Below are 18,847 nucleotides of genomic sequence, written 5' to 3' on the forward strand. Positions count from 1 at the left end.
TGTTATGTATTTTGAAAAATGTTAGTGATTGATTTAGAAATTTTGAATTGTTTTTAAAAATTACTGAAATAATTTTCGTGCCTATTCTAAAATATAGGTATAATAAGAAAGCAATACAAGTGTAAAAACTAACATAATATGGGATATTCTCTACCATTACAAAATTAAACAAATATAAATTAAAACGGGGCATTTATTTCGCTAGAAATCTAAATGCAATAAATTACTATTTAAATGGGAATAAGCCACAATTAAAGGTTAAAATACGTTTATTGACATTTCAATTTCCACTTGGAAATCGTTCTTAAAATACAAACATTAGTAAATTAAACAAATTTTGTTTTTTGTTACTTTGTGAAAAATTCTTCTAATAATTTAATTTTATCTGACTCATCTATATTGCCAATTCAGACATACATTATACATTTTAAAGTAGACGACTTTAAAATGATATTGCCAATATTGTTGAGTTGCGTTCCTGGGACGACTTTACTTATAAGATAGTTCATTCGATTACATGAAATCAACTTTAACTTGAGAATATCCGTCAGAAAATATCTTTTCTGACGGATAAAAGACTCATTCTTTTTTAAACAATGATGGTAGTGTTCTATTAATAGGTAAATACAAAGTTTGAGAAGACATTATTCAAATATCTTTTCTAAGAAATATATGGCCGGAGCGAATTTACCCCTTTTCTGTGAGATATTAAAATCTGACCGCGGCGCGCGCAGGAGCGAACTAGTATATACACGCGATGTTAAATCGAAAAAAAAACAGGTAAAAACATTTTGGTATATAACTCTCTCGACTTTGATGTTCATTTTACAGCACAGCAACATATAACCCAACTCTCTTCTTCAAAAAGCTTCTCCCTTTCACTCCTCTTTACATTTTACGCTACATTTTACGACACTCTGATCAAAAGATGTCAAAGTTTTACTGTCGAGTTAATATAAACTTTATTTAAAAAATTTATTTCGCGAGGGTAACTGACATTCAAAATCGTCGGTCCCTTTAAGCGTTGTTTCTGGGAGAAACGGTTCGGTTCATTCTACAGAACAAATGCTAATGAACATTTTTGACAATGCTAATGAACATAATAAAGTGAATGAACATGCAAAATTATCTCAGCTATATTTCTTGTTTAAAACATTTTTTTCTACGGCGTAAAGATTCTTGGTAAATCGATATTTTCCGTTTTCGCTCCTAACGAGGAGGGTAGAGGGAAGCCTGGGGATAGAAATGGCAAATTTTGTTGCATTTTTTGGGGTCAAAATTGACATTCTCAGTACAATTCAGCTTGTTCGTATGATTTTTAGAGGTTCAGTGGCATTTTCCTCTATGACGACTAGACTATATAATTACCTTTCACGTTGTTATTTTAATAATAACATTCAACTACTATAACATTCAACTATATAAATATTATTGTGTTTTTAGATTACGCAAAAAAGTTTGAACGTATTTTATATAATCAAATTTATACTTTTGAGTTATTGATCTCTTTTCAAAAAAGTTAAAAACAGGCAAGATTTTAAATATTGACAACTCATTTATTTACAAACACAATTTACATCGTATTCCAATTTCTAAATATTAGAGTATTCTAAATATCTATTTACAAATAGTAGGTATGTCATTTTAAAAAATAACAATCTAAATTAACATGACTGTGACAGATATGGTCATTAACAAGAGTAACTATCCAAAGTTTAAACAAACAAAGAAAAGCAAGAAAAAAAATTTAACTAATAGGTATGGTATTTGAAGATATAATTTTAAAACAAAAAATGACAAATGACGGAATTTAATATAAATTAATATAGACTATAAGATTAGAATAGGAGATTGTATTTTGTTCAAAAGTTTGTTTTCTTCTATAGTCGGTTCACAATTTGTTGATAGCTCACTACAAGTTTAACCCTAATTAGAAAACTGAAATACAGAGAGGATAGGTAATATGATATAATAGTAAAAACCAACCTAAAACTGACGGTTTAAGACGTTTTCGACTAACCCACCTTATATCTGAAGGAATACAATACCTTATAATCCTATTACGGGGTATTTTGAATGGTTAGAAATGAACGACCAGTGTCGTAGAGTATATAATTGAAACATTTATTTGAACTAAATAAATATATTTTTTAAATTGTACTTTGAATGAAAGATTACATTATTACTTAGGGCAGAAAGTCCCTGAAAATTTCTACAATGTTTATTTTAATATGTTATGTAACAGGGGTGAAAATAAAAGAGAAAATATAGTATAATTTTTAATTGAAAATATTGCATGCAAAAGAAACTTTTTATTTATTTTCTCAGGATTTGAAAAAAAAATGGATACATTTAAAACACATTGAACATTTTGACAGGAGACAATTTGCGCCTTTCCCCTTTAATACCTTACGATTACAACTACTATTACTTACCTTATATAATTACGATTAGAAAACTATTCAAATTCAAAATAAATAGGATCAACTTCGGAATCCGAGTCGTCTTGAGGGTTAATAATTAGGTTAATAATCTCTACGGTCGCATCAATTATGTTATCAAGATCCCACATTTTTTGTTCTTCTTCTATTACATGTCTTACTGCATCTTTCCAGTTTTGTTTTGTAATATGTTATAAAGACTCGTATAACAATTCACGTACAGCTTGTATTTTATATGACGTATTTTTTCTAGCCACATAACTTTTCATTTGTGCCCAAATGAGTTTAATTGGATTTATTTCGCAGTGGTAGGGTGGGAAGTCTAAAGACTGTGATGTTTCGCCTTTCCGCCATTTTGTCAACTACGTATTTCTTGAACTTAGATTTGTGTTGCCGGGCAATTTTTAAAAGTTCTGCTTTTACCATTCCATCTTCGTAAGGCAGATACTTATTCCGCAGCCAGTCAACAATATCCTGTTTCTTCCACGCATTCGTTAGAAGTCTTTCTACTAGTCGTGAATGATAAGGTGCATTATCTAATACTATAATTGAATTTGGTGGTATGTGTTCAATCATTTGCTCAAAATACTCTTCGAAAACATCAGCTGTCATCTCCTCGTGATAGTCTTTTGTGCTTTTGGAATGAAATTCCAACAAACCATGCTTACAAATCCTTTTTCACTGCCAATGTGAGAAATTATTAATCTACTGCCTTTACCAGAAGGCGGGGAGATACCAGTAGACCAACCTTCCATAAAGGCTTGCCTGGAGCTTAATATATTTTTATCTGACCAAATTTTTTTTAGAGTATCACCTGAGTTTACGCACGTTTCATCCTGGTAGAAGATGGGCCTTTCTTCAGCCCGGAATTTTCGTATGAATCTTAGATAATTTCTTCTCCAACATCATCTTCTCCTCCCGGTCAATCAAAAGTGATTTTCGGTCTGATTTCTCCCACCGGAAATTTAATTCTTTTAAAACTTGCCACAATTTAGTTCGTCCGATATGAGGCAAATCCGGGTTGTCTCTAACTTCTTGTAAAATTTTGTTTAGGTGTGGTATTTCTTTTTTGAAAAAAAATCCATGAATTTTCCTTCGAATACTATTTTTGGCAAATTCATCAATTTCAATAGGCTTTTTCCCTCTCTTTAAGTGTTCGTTTGTGTTTGGGTTAGCTATACCGTGTTTTTTTCTTTCTGATAGGAACCTATATAAAGTTGACTCTCCTACGCCAGTCATGTTGGCACAACTTTCGACTATGTTGCAAACAGTGTTTGTGGGATTCTGAGAAACCAGAGCATCGTGAAAATTCAGGACAATAGTCTTCTCTCTTGGTGAATAGACAGACTTACTGACTGTACGCAACAGTACCGGTGTAAAACTTGATGATGAAGCCATCACAAACAATCCAACAAAACGAGCACGAGCGAAAGGTACGCATATGTTCGTAGGTATATGGAATAAAAAATCACTCACGCACTGCATATAATTCGCAAAAGAAATATTCGAGACGCTAATTACTGCCGTAGACGCGGAAACACCGACGAGCCGTAAATTACATGCGATCAAAAACGTACTGAACAAAAAAATTGTTTTCGTTCGTAATAACTTCACCCTTTCAAGTTAAGTTTCGAATATAATTATATTATTAAAAATCTGGGGAATTCCATCTTAATTATCTTGGGACGAATAGTACCTTCGGATATGAATTCCAGGTTTTCTAGTAAAGTGATTAAACGCGAAGATTAGTATTGAAATATCCAAAGAGATAAGGTATTCTTATTTACAAAATTGTTAATGGACAAATTCTTATTTTTTTTAATATAATATAATAACCAACATTAGTCGTGTTTTAATTGTTTTTTTGCTAAATATATTAGTATTAAAATATTATTAATATTATATATAACAGTATTAAAACATTATATTATTATTTAATGAATAAACACCTTAGGAACGCCTATGAATTACGACCGTTTTATGAGTTTGACGCATATTTCGTGCTCTTAACAATTTGTGAACGAAGTATAGGAATCTCACGTTTTTGATTTGTGAAACACAGACCGTTTATGTCTTTTCTGGGATGACCTTTTTCTGGTAACCTTTTAACGTAGAATATTTTAATAACTTTTTTGTTCGTTACAAAATAATAAAGATCGTTTCCTTAAGAGGGTAAACCATTAAGGAATGGCACCCGACTAATTTTAATTTTAAAAATCATACAAACAGATTGTATATGAATTTTAAAAGAACCGCACCCAAACTCTCTGATACAAGCAGAAGGGCCTGGATTGTTTGCGTACATGAGTAAATAGTTTGCTTACATTATAATGAACGCTACAGTTTTCACAACAAAAAAAGATGTGGTCAATCTAACGGGGGTCTATCACCGAGTCTTCGGGACCCCAATTTTTGTTTGTCAACTTAGAAAAATTACTTTTTCCGAGTCCTCTTCCGGGCCATCTTTATTTGTTTCTGTCTCCAGTTTAATCCCACGAATTGGACGAAGTACTTTCAGGCTATGGAGTCCATACTATGCCAAGGCTATAATCCCCCAACATTACCAATTCTCTGGGGCATTATTTAAGTAACATTTTCCCGTCGGTATCATGTATAGTCTGGACACGATGATCAGCAAAACCCTCACAAACCAAAATTTCTATAAATCGCGAAAGCCGTTCCAATAAAAGTAACAAGTTAATGGATGGATATAACTTATGGTCCGGTATTATAATTCGATGTATATAAATATATAAGATGTGTAGATACGACTACCTGTAGTCTATGCCACCTATAGACATTTTGACCAACAGATATTTTGCGGTATATGTGAAGCATCCTGTATATATATACATATTCGTTTTGTTTTACAAACAGATTCCGTCATCGTACGTAAGCAGTTCGTTATGTCTATCTTTTTATATGTTATCGTATTTCTGGTTCATGTAAGACAAAAAAGGCTGGGGTAAAAGTTTAAAATAGTATTTTATAGTAAGTAGTATGTAATAGATGTCGAACTGAAATTTCTAGACATTTCGTGCCAAAACTCGAAACCAAGTTCCAATAAATAACTGTATTGTATACCTTCCTGTGTTTGTTGCCAAGTTTTTAAATTATTTTCTATTTGTGACGTTTACTTATAAAATTGCATTAAATCTATTTTGGTATCTTATAAATAAAGCGGATCAAACAGCACTTGAACATAATTGATATTGGTGATTTTTAACTTTGAAAAAAACATTTCTGAGTAATAATAAATGTGAATCAATAAAGGAAACGCAATTAAAGTTGCACATTACATACCTTTTTTCCAAATAATTATGTGTAAAGATCAAGAATGTAAGTGTAGAGATTCCTGAACCTGACGCTTAGGTGGAACATTAACACATCTGACATTTGTAGGAGGTGTCTAAATTATTCATCACAGATAATCAGTATTCTGTAATAGAAGTCTCACAACATACACCATTGATTGCTACATTTAATGCCAATTGTAATAAGGTATTATAGATGTGACACGCATTTGTATGTCAACAATGGTAAAAAGGTGTCGAGAGATGGTTCAACGATAATGGTAACGGTGTAACTGATGTAAAAGACAATAAAGCCACTTAACACACTAACTATAAACCAAGCAGAAATTAGAATAAAAACAGATAATGACATCAAATACATATATGAAATTTCAAAAGAATAATACAAACTTATTTTGCCCATACTACAAGAGGCAAGACGTGTCGTTTGGTTTATTTAAAGTTTAACAATTTCGATGTGATTATATTCTTATTTAAGTATATAGCAGATAATTAACAGAAGAATATCTCTCCCAATGGAATCAAGACAAAACAATGGAAACATGATTGTAGATTTCACAGGACTTGACTGATCTCGAAGACCTTTACACACCGCTACCCGTAAGACCTTTTGTGTAAAGACTACATCTATATTCAATCAAACAGATCTCGGCTTCTAAAAAATTATATTATCCTTTTATTAGAAATATTTTTTATCTGGTCAAGCTCTCAAAAGATCCGTTTCAGGTACTTAATGACAATTACGAACATTTGCCTTGAAGTTGCAGACAGCATGTTTGCTTGGTTCATCCAGGGCTTGCTCTAAGAATCTACACGGTGCTCTGTCCATTTGCCTATTTCCCAGAGATGATATCTGAGTGAGCAATGTCCAGTGAGAACACTCGTGATTGCTCTAAATCTGTCCTCTAAAGCTCAAGGAAATATTTTTCCAGTAGGCTTTTTTTAGACATCTTTCACTCGAGGGTTTTTGCTATACCGCAGAATAGCTCTGGTCCAATAAAAAGAGTGTTTGCTTCTTTTATCAAGGCTATCAGCAATCTCATTATAAAAAATAAAAAATTCGTTTATGCCCGGGTACTAATACGAATTTACTTTGTAGCGCCCTATCGGTTGCTTTGCAGTCCGAAGCTGTTATTAACTCATAAATTGTAGATTTTAGATCTTTTAATGCTTAATATTTTAGACTTAATATTTTGGCTAAAATAAGCACAAAAATCAATTGCTATTAGCTTTGTTAAAAATATTGTAGGAGTAACCTTCTCATCATCATCATGGATTTTAACGATACTGTTCATAGTTTATCGGAGTAGTACTTTATCAGCACGTTTTAATTTAATATTATTTAATGTTTGGCTTGCAATTTAACTCATAGACGCAGTTTTATGATGACCAGCGACTCAACTGACAATGAACACGATTTTGTTGAACTCAGGAAAAGGATCATTGGATAAAAACCATTTAAGAAGTTTCATGATGTCTTCAATATCTCTTTTTACGCGGGAATCGTCATAAATCTATTTTCTTATGACGCTCTCTTCTACTACCCCCTCCAGCAAGAACTCCAGAATCTATTTTCATTGACTTCATCATCGATTGACGTTCAAAAATTTAATATATCAATCTAGTCTAACAGTAAAAAATCCTCGTACACATATTTCATAATCCTTAGGATCATCAACCAAGTTTTTCAATTGTAGCATCTTCTTCTTCTTCTTAAAGTGCCTATCCGTTCCGGATGTTGGCGATCATCACGGCTATCTTTACTTTGTTTATTGCAGCGCAGAACAGTTTAGTGGTAGTCGTGTTATACCACTTTCGTAAATTTTGAAGCCAGGAAATGCGTCTTCTTCCTGGTCCTCTCTTACCATTTACCTTCCCTTGGAGAATCAGCTGGAGAAGGCCGTAACGTTCTTGATTTCTCATTACATGTCCTAGATATTCCAACTTTTTAGTTTTGACGGTCATGAGAATTTCACATTCTTTCCCCATTCTTCGCAGGACCTCCACATTAGTAACTCCGTCAACCCAGGATATACGTAAGATGCGCCTATAACACCACATTTCGAAAGCTTCGAGCCGATTCGTAGATGCAACATTCAGTGTCAACGTTTCCATTCCGTAGAGCAGAACTGTGTTCAATAGACGGCATTTTGTTTTTAATGATATGTCTCGACTGTTGAAAATGGTTCTTATTCTAACGAATGCTGCTTTTGCTTTTATTATTCGCTGTTTAATTTCTGTTGAGTGGTCCCATTGGCTATTTAAATTGGTGCCTAGATATGTATATTGCTTGACTCTTTCGATATTCTGTTGGTTGATTGTAAGTTGAGCGTTTAGTATTGGTTTTTTACTAATTGTCATAAATTTGGTTTTCTTTATGTTAAGAGCTAGTCCGTATCTGTTGCTGACTTCTGTTATGCGATTTGTTAATATCTGTAAGTCATTCAGATTATCGGCAAAAACTATAGTGTCATCTGCATATCTAATGTTATTCAACCATTCACCGTTTATTAGTATTCCTTTCGCACAACCGTCTAGCTTCCTTAAATACCCATTCAGAATAAATATTGAACAACAATGGAGACAAAATACAGCCCTGTCGTACTCCACGTTCTATTGCAATTTTATCAGTTTACTGGTCTTCTATTTTGATTTTGGCCGTTTGATTGTAGTAAATGTTGTTTAATTGTAGCATATCTTGCAAATATAAGTGAGCATATTTCGCATAAGGAAAATGTCTTAATACGTAAAGTAAGAAAGCATTTCTTGAACGCTACTCAAATTAGCTTGCCAATCCGCCATACGTGCATTGAAAATATTGAGTCCATAGTTTTGCAGTTTGTCCTAGTTCTTTATACTTCTTTAGATTTTGATTGAACTGATCAAGGAATGCTTCAGTCATCTGTCAAATTTCAATATTTTTGTTCATAACTATGTTATTTATTACAAGCTCGACAACAAAGACAGCAGAGCACGTCTTTTATACCACTTTCCCCAATAATATGACCAATAATTCCAAAAAAGGCATACTTAAGTACATGGAAACTAAGTTCCACTACGATTTTCGATGCCACAAAACCTTCAAATACGAAACGATATTATTTCTCGAGCTTGTACCTACAGAGTGATCAAAAGTGATAATGCATACCATGACGTCAAATTGTCGCATTTTCATTTCCTATTTACACCTGACATGACCGTGTTTATTAAACGATGCATATTGCAACTTAATAATAACTACATACATATTCGTATTTTACAGGTTTGATAATCAAAATCGAGAACGATATTTAGTAGGGAAAAAAGTATTTATATCTTTTTGTAGAGAATTTTACGATCTACAAACTTTCTACCATTCATTTTTCCGGTAACTCCCATAGTTTCAGAGATATACGCAAAAAACGAACATTTGTGACCTTTGATCGCGATAAAAAACAATGCACAAGCGGAATCGATTGGAGGTTTTAGCATAGCATTTGTAATGACGTATTTAACACCTGGACAAAATCGAGCTTATTGGGATTAATGCAAAATCAACAATTTTTGCGTTTATTTTAACAGGGTTATCATATCGATATGAGTGGGATGACAAATGGGCTCAAATTATTTATATTAAACTTGCTTAACAAATACCTAACATTAATATAATAAACCATTTGATAAGGGTGATTGAAATTTTACACAATCTCTTCATATTATAAAAATTTTTTTCGCTAAATATCCCCTCATTATAATGGCCATATTTAATTGACTAAACCTAATTACATTTCCTGTTGGTGCAGTGTTTTCTGCTTTTAATATGATCCCCATGCTTCTTCTTATGTTTGTTATAATATATTCTAAGATTTCCAATTTCAAGCGAAATCTTCGGAGCACCTATTTAGGAATTTTTCTAGGTATAGTTTTTAATATTTTAGATGAAATTAGGCTGACTTTTGCCATAGTATCAAACGAAGTCTTCACTGCATTAAACACGTCGTAATTTTCAGAAATTGCTTAGATCCTTTGCAATATTTCATATTAATTGCATAGCAAGCATATAAAAACTGCACCAGACATAAAAATGAAAAATAAAACGACAGAACATAGACTAAGCAAAGACATAGCATTGTTTTGAACAGGGCTTAAGATTTTAAGGGGACTTGAGGCGATGGTCTTATACCCTCGAAGATAAAAAAACATACCTCCTAGAAAGCTGATCGATTTTGCTAGAAATACTGCCATTATATCGTTCATATATACAGTCAAAAGATCTTATATGTCGCGGTGTTGCTAAACACATACGACCTTTTACAATTTATAATGCCCATTCTACATATAATACATTCAAATTCAAATGCTTTGGAGAGTAAAATTGTTATTTTCTTAATAATAATACTTATACAAAACTTCTACACACAAATTAAATAGATTATTATTTAAAACAAATCGTCTGGTTTTATAATGTTTGGAAGTATAAAAGATCTACGACTTTTCGAATAGAAAGAAAATAGGGATTTTTATTCAACTAAATTCTCATAATACCAGATTAAACGCGTCAATTCGTCAAATATGTGCCATATTAAAACTGAACAATGCCAGATTGCATGGTAAAATCCTATTATTTGATATAATCTCGAGCAGGGACGAAGTTTACACCAAAAATAGAACGCTCTTTTTACAAATAAAATATTTTTTGTATATTGTATAGGCGAATTTTTTTTGTTTACTCAGATTGAAGATTAAATATTATATCCAGATACAATTATTTAATTATTTAATGTTATCAATTTACATAATTATTAGTTTAAGGAATTAGTAAGTTAAGATATGTATCGTAATTATTAAATATCAGTTACTGAAAACTGTATTATTATTATTATTATTATTATACATAAGCGAGGGCAGAGGATCTAAGTCCCTATTATGCCCAAAAACAAAGAAATTTCATTAATAACCTACTAGTTAAAAAAACAAAAATTACAAATAAAAGAAATAAAATTACAATTTTTGGTTTAAAAGAAAAACAATATTTTAACTATAATGTAAAACGGTCAAGTCTGTTTTTGAACGAATTGGTAGAGGGAGCAGAGACAATGTTATCGTTAAGGTTATTCCAGCACTCAAAAACTCTATTTGGTAAAAAGTTCTGCCTTGATCTTATAGAAAAATTTTCTTTCTTCAGTTTGAACTGAGGCGTTTATCTTGATTAATGATAAAAATTTCATCGAGATTTCCAAAATTGAATTTTAATATTTTAAAAGTTGTAATTAAGTCTCCACGTTAGCCATACTAAGTCTTTCTGCATAGGAAGGTCTTCTCGGTCCCAAAGAAATTCGGGTGGCTTTTCTTTGGACGTTTTCCAACATAGTCTTGTCTCGAACCAGATCAGGATACCACGTTGGTCCAGCGTATTCAAGTATGGGTCTTACGTTTATTTATAAAACATAATTATAATTCAGTTCTGCAGAATTAGAGAATAATAGATTTGACTCAAGTTACTAATGTCAGTTCCCTTATTGAGAGCATTCGGATGTTTAAGTATGTAACAAATGTCAAGAAACTGTCTTTTAGTGAAATTTCTTTCATTGCAGACAATTTTAATATCTTCAAAATTAACCTTATGTTTGGCAGTGATAGCATGTTGTACCAGAGCACAAGTGTACTTAGATAAGTTACTATCACTGCAGTGGGAGGTTAATCTACCCTTAAGTGGCCACCCAGTCTGACCTATGTGACAAGAAATACATTCAGCACAGGGTATGTGATAAACATTGATTTGTTCTAGTTGGGATAACAGGGTCTTGTAAAATAACCTCCTGGCAGTTTTTGCGTTTTTTATTGATAATTTATCTGGTATATTTTTAAATAGTTTAATAAGTTTGTGTGTATTTTGAGAAAAGTAAGGTAGTGAAAAATAACGTAATATTGTCATAGCCAAAGGAGTTCCATGTGTTGTAGTTTGCAGAGATGTAATATTAAGAGTGTTACTTGAAATTGACCTTCATTGGTCACCATTGGGTAAATCCTTAATTGTGGAACCATAACTTCTCGAGAAAAGATACTTATTAATTAAGGAGGAAGGGTAGAAATTTTCAATAACAATACTTCTAAGTAAAAGAAGGGATTTTTTTGAATAACCGCATGTGACCAATCTGTGTAAACTAAAACTAAGTGCTTGAATGAGGTTTATTTTGTATTTAAATGGAAGAAAGGAGTAGTAGTTAAGAAAACTGTTAAAAGCCATGGGTTTCCTATACCAACTTGTAATCAAGGTGTTATCTGCTATTCTAAAAAAACGCATATCCAAAAACGGTATGGTCTTCGTAATGTAGTTCTCTAATTCACAAGTGAATTGTAAGTGAGGATCAAAATCGTTGAACACTGACAGGGTGTCTGGTGGTAAAGCTAGAATTAGGTCATCAACATAACGCTTAATAAAAGGAATCTCAAAATCTAACAACCTTAATCGGTCTTAAACTAAGTCTTTAAAAACAAAATTGACAACGACGGGTGAGATCGCGAAACCCATAGGTGTTCCAAAAATTTATAAATAATATTTGTCATTAAACACTAAGAAATTAATATTGAAGACTAATTGTAGTAATTCTGCAAACACATCCCAAGAGACAGGTGAGTTTGGTTGGATAGAAGTCCAATGGTTACTTAAGGAAGATAGGACACTTGCCAGAGGTAAGTTAGTGAAAAGTTAAACTACATCAAAACTTACTAAAATGTACCCTTGTGGTAACTGGAATTCATTAATGAATTTACTAAATTGAAAGGAATTAACTGTATTGAAATCATTCTTATAATTATAAGATGTAGACAAAACGTCTGTCAACTGAGCAACCTTGGTGTTAGGAGCGATAATTGAGGATACAATAGGTCTCATGCTCAATGTAAGCTTGTGTATTTTAGGTAGACAATAAAATCTCGGTGCATAACCGTCATAATTATGTAGTGATTTAGCTAAGGTTTTAATAATATGCTATTATTTTTTAAGTAAGTAATGTATTTATTAATTTTATTAGTAAATTTGGAACATGGATTGAAAGGCAGAGGATGATAATATCTCACATCATCTAACTTGGACTAAAATATTGGTCTTTCTTTATTAAGACCGTAGCATTCCCTTTATAACTCCTGAGATTAACAAGTTAGGGTGGGTATTTAAAAACGATACCTTTTCTCTGTACACTTTATTTATCTGAGAAAGTAGTTGACGAGGAAGATGAGTAAAAAAATTCAACAAGATATTGTTGGACGATTACCTAAGATCTAGAAAGTCCGGATTGTCAGAAAACGACAAAATATTCTCAACATCAGCTAAGATTCTGTTAATGGACCAATCCTTCAGTGAATGTGATTGAAGGCCAAATTTGCGACGTAGAGACAACAACTTCAGAATGTTTTGAAGAACCAAAACGTCAGAAATTTTTTTAATCCATTTAGGATTAAATGAGATTTTTTTGGACTCCGGGTACCTAAGTTGCCAAGTTACTTACGGATATGATTCATAGATTTATGGTACATGAAATTGGTTTTTTTATGTAGAGAAGATTCAAAATTATCTTAAAAATATTAACTTTTACAAAAGTGACTTAGTTCGGGTTTGTGATAACTCAAACTGAATGTATTTTATTTTTCAATCTATATGATTTATAAATTAAGCTATTTTCTTCATTTCTATCATATTATTGCTGCATATTTTTTATAAAATAAACCATGTGCAATTTTTTTTGTATCTATGGATGTTTGCTTATTTAGATAACTTTGTAGATGAACTAATGATATATGTATAAATTGTATACACGTAACGTACAGAAGACGTTAGAAAAAGAACTTTCGAGCATTTTTAGAAAATAACTTGGGAACAAAGACATGCTTTTGTTTCAGCACATGTAAAGCATATTAATAAAATAAAGAATGCTGTTCATTGAGATGACTCCAGACGTAAGTACCAAAAGTTTACAGTACCATTTAAATAATGGACAAGAACAGTTACAGGTTTGCCGACACATGTTTTTAGACACGCTTGGAATTAAGAGCGTAGGCGCAAAATTTCGGGCCAATGCTTTTTAAATGCATTCATTTTTTTCGAATCCTGAGAAAACTAATAAGTATTTTTGAAAAATTTAAACGCAAAATGAAAGATTACATTATTACTGAGGGCCGAAAGTCCCTGAAAACTTCTATAATGTTTATTTTAATAAGTTACAGGGGTGAAAAAGAAGAGAAAATTTAGTGTAATTTTTAATTTCAAATATCTCATTCAAAAAAACTTTTTGTTTATTCTAAGGGACTTTCGGCCCTCAGTAATAATGCAATCTTTCATTCTGATTCTGCAAATTTTTCAAAAATATTTATTAGTTTTCTCAGGATTCAAAAAAAAATGAATGCATTTAAAAAGCATTGACCCGAAATTTTGCGCCTACGCTCTTAAGTATCGGATGGTACAATATTGAGTTAAACAAAGTTCCTTTGAAATGCCTCATGCTCCAGGTGGTAAACGATACAAAACTGATCAGAAACTAATAGACAACATAGACTTTCCACACAATTTTTTAAATGCCCTCCCAAAAATGCCTTCACAATATGCTAGAAAATGCTCCTCCAAATTGTATTTAGAACCTACGTTCCATACGATAATGGATGTCTATAAATTCTACCTTAGTAAGTGTGAACAAGAAACAGGATGTGTAAGCAGGACGACCTTTAGTGCAATGATTGTCAAGAAAAATATTTCAATTTTGCCCACGAAAAGGGATCAATGTAATACTTGTGCAAGCTACAGAAGTGGAAATATTATGAAGAATATTTGGCAGAATAATATTAACGAAAAGGTTACAGCTAGAGCTGCAAAAGACAAAGATAAAAACGAGGCAGCACTTGGGAATCAAATCACCCTGGAACTCGATGTTCAGGCTATAAAACTTGCACCATTCATCCAGACAAATGCTTTTTATTATAAAACAAAATTGTGCTGCCATAACATCACAGTATATAACGTGACTACAAAACACGCTACTTGTTACTGGTTTTATGAGGACCAGAACAATCAACTGGTAGCCTCTACATTTACCTCTTGCCTTATAGGCATATATCATAATATATTCGGACGGATGTGCGGCGCAAAATAGAAATTGTGTTATGTCCAACGCTTTGCTAAACTTTAGCATAATGTACAAATTATTCAAAAGTTTTTGGAAGTTGGGCGTACCCAGATGGAAGTCGATTCAGTGCACGCCTGTATTAAACGAAAATTAAAAACCAGGAAATTAAACTTTCATCCACTATATTGGTATTACTAGAGACGCCAGAAAAAACCCATCTCCGTATGAAGCAATAAACTGAAGCAAACAAACCATCATCATCATCACTGGCTCGACAACCCTTTTTGGGTCTTGGCCTGTTCCAGGATTCTTCTCCAAACAGAAGCAAACAAACCCTCGGAGATATTCATCGATACGACCAGGTAGAGTAGCAAAAGATCCGGTAGTTATGGATATCAGGGTTATCAAATATGATCCACAGGGAGTTATCAAGGTAAAACTGGATCATTCTAGCTCAGAATTCACTGAATTACCAACAAGGTCTAAAAAGTATCCTCCGATTGAAAATTATCCTCCGCTGTACACGCAAAGGTGTAAAATTAAAATACAATTATGAATTGTAATATGTCCTATGTATCACAAACTTTTATTTTAATTTATTATATCTTTTAAAAGTATTATAAGAAATAATTTTTTTTAAACTGTTCTTTTTACAAAAAACCATTAAAAAAATAAAATTAACGTGTTTTTTTTCGCACCTCGTCCATTAAAACTATATCTATAAAATAATTTTTGCGCTCTCCTGAAAGAAGCGTTTTTTTTATCCTTCATCATCGATATGCATTTAATGACCAAAATTCTTAACTAGTTCCGACCGCAATGTGCTACAATTTTATGAGATTTATTAAAACATTGTTGTTCGAATAAAGTCCAACGCTGTAAATACAGAAACATTTCTCACTCACCTTGGCTTGAAACGTAATTCCATGGTGGAATGCCTCTTCAGGATGCAATGGAATTCTTGTATCGTAATCGTCATTTTGCACTAAGTCGTATTGCCTTTTCGATGGCATGGTACCATTTACATTTTCTTTAAAAATCACACCACGCACGAAATAATACTGAAACAATTATCAGATTTTGGCACTAGATATTACTTTTTTCACTAAACTAACACATGTTTTCACTAAGAATAAATCGACAAATGTTGCTCAGACTCCGACTCGAAAATAAACTGAATGGATGGACGTGGACCGAGCTCCTCTTAGTGTGTAACTCGAATTTCATGACAGTGGCTTCGGGGGTCATGATTCATGCATTCTATCCGTTGTGGACTGCACCTGAAACAAGAGATGACAATGTTAGTTCCTTAGAATGTGGTATGCTCTCACGATAACACTGAAACGATTAACATAGCAATGTTTTGCGTAACATAAAGTGCATAGTTAATTAATGAAATAAAAAGCGAACATATGTACATTTGCATTAACATTTTTAATCTTAATTTAAGACAAGAATTTACACATAATGCGAGTACTTATATAAAAATATAAACCAGAAAAAGATTGCATTTGATTTTTTATATTCCCGAAAGAAAGTATTTGCCATTGTAGTACGTAAATAATGAAACCTGTCAATTAAAAAGAAACTAGAAAAATTGATAAGAATAATTGACATTAAAAGCTCATAATTGATGAGAAATTCGGGTGTGGGGAATGTGTTTCGAAACGTGTTAATTCAAATAAACGAATTAAGAAACAAGATGGATTTAAAACTTATCTCTTTACAAGACACACGCCGAAAAATTATAATGTATGTTTATAATATCCTATGGGCCAGAGCTAGAAATACAGATATACGAGGTAGATGCAAGGTGGAGGACATCAAGAACTGGGTAAGAAATAGAAGAGTAGAATGAAACGATCATATAAGCCGAATGACAACAAATAGAGTAGTAAAGACGGCAAGAGACCGTTCCCCCACGATACACAAATACCGGTACGCTACGCTATACAAGGAATAGAAATGTGTACTCCGACGCGCATGACATCACCTGCGAAGCAACAATACAGGACTACGATGTTTTAGATATAGGATTCCTTGTCCCGGTAATTTGGTAGAAAAAACTGAAGGTTCGAAAGAATCTCAGTCTGAAGAGGACAAAATACTTCAATATATTTATAGAAGCTCACTACTTGGAGGAAAATCATATAATTGACGATGACATTTTGAAGGTCGAAGACAATTATGAAGTAAAAGAAAAAATTCATCGGGACTGTTTGAAGTATGTTGCTGGTTTTGTTGTATACAAATTCAAGCATAAAAATGGTTTAGGAAACCCTGCAAAATTATGAGATATATATGGAACCACCAGATTAGCTACAGACAGTTTCTAGAGGTTCTATTTTATATCCAAACGAAGAAGATTTCTCTTTTATATCCATTTTTTACTTCAAGAAATAAATTTTAATAATAAATTTCCGTGATTTTTAGAATCTTCAATTCCGTCAACTTATAGAAGCAGAGAAGTTGAAATTTTTATACTTCATTAAATAATCTGGTAGTTTAGATTTTATTCATTTATATGACTATTAAATTATTGCATGTATCATGGAATTTAATTTGGAAAAGATAGATATAAACGTAGTTCTTCTGAGGCAATAACTATTGTTAAACTCCATTCGCTTAGCTCGGACAAATTTTGACAGATTCATTGTCGGAAACCTACAACACAACAATTCCTACTTCTCAGTATTAATAGCTCAAGTATCCTGCTATTACAGACTTCTTTCTTTAAAAAAGGAAGAATTATTCTAAATAGTCGAAGTGTTATACTAAACCCATCAAATTTTGGGTAGTATATATTTAAAAAATATATATTTAGTTGTTATAATTTAACATAACTATTTATTATATGGTGCAGATAAATAAATATTGATTGTCGGTAATTTGCAAACTTCTATTTTATTTACTATTTAGTTTGTTTACTATTAATATTGGCTATGAGTACGGGTGCTTGGTTGTATAGTAATTTCCAGCCACTTTTAGTCTGTCAAAAAGTAACTAACTTCGCAAAAAAATAATTACTAAATTCACTAGACAGTTCGGACTGGGATTAGCGAACCGAGTTTATTTTATTTTTTTATTAACTTATACCACAAACAATTGAGGCGGTAGCTAGAAGAAGGGTCTATCTGCTAAAAGTGTATTTTGAGAAACAAGCATTCAAAGATTTAACATCCATGCCTAAGGTGAACCAACACTTGCATTATTTAAGTGTTTTAGTTTTAAGAATTTTCGATCCATTGATAAAATGATAGAGAACACCTTTATAAAATATGTCCTTTTTTTCTTTTCAAATGAAGAGTATTAAAACAAGTTTACATAATCCCACTACATTATATTTAATATAATTTTATGCTAAATTTCCTCACCACCTGAGTCATCAGCACTACTCTCATTGTCCTTTTCAGCCAGTGTGCTTTGTTGAAATAAAAGTTTTTAGAAGTTTCTAGTACTGAAACAAATCTCTCACGTCTTTTATTTTAGACTGATTAATAGAAACCCGGGGCAAAGGTGTAAGAGTAACGTCAAGTGGCTACGTTTTTGCATATTTAAAAGGGGTATACATTTCAAAGTAGGTTTTAGAAGCAGCCAGTGTCCTACACGGTTTATTCTTCAGCACACGATACTGTTGTATTTTCAACTCACAATCTATATTCACAGGCTTCTTAAAAAAATAAGGAAGAAGTGCTGCATCCCAGTCATATATTATAGAGGAGTCATGTCTGAGGCAGAAAGGAGAAGGAGTTTGTCTACACTGTACGATTTTTTCTAGGTAGACTTTGGGTTTCTCGACATCTTGAACTCTTTTTAAGGCCTGCCTTATGACCGCAAAATATGTATCACTTCGACTCTGTATAGTTTTGATATCCAAGAACAAAACCGTAACAAAGTCTGATTTTTATTTCAGCCTCCAGCTGCATCTAATAGAAGAACACTATGCCTGGTGTTAGGATAATCTACTAATGTATTATGAATAGAATCAAAGATCAAT

At 32.3% G+C, this 18,847-nt stretch overlaps 1 protein-coding gene across 1 annotated transcript in view; it reads right to left on the minus strand.

Moving 5' to 3' along the window:
* The window catches only part of LOC140447948 (uncharacterized), a 421,074-nt gene that overhangs the window by 291,383 nt on the left and 110,844 nt on the right, over positions 1-18,847 (minus strand). The window contains exon 3 of the mRNA XM_072540908.1: positions 15,756-16,130. Within this exon, the coding sequence (XP_072397009.1) occupies positions 15,756-15,863 (108 nt within the window). The 5' untranslated portion in view covers positions 15,864-16,130. The remainder of the gene's footprint in view (positions 1-15,755; positions 16,131-18,847) is intronic.

The sequence above is a fragment of the Diabrotica undecimpunctata genome, chromosome 8, assembly GCF_040954645.1.
Source record: "Diabrotica undecimpunctata isolate CICGRU chromosome 8, icDiaUnde3, whole genome shotgun sequence".
NCBI lineage: Eukaryota > Metazoa > Arthropoda > Insecta > Coleoptera > Chrysomelidae > Diabrotica > Diabrotica undecimpunctata.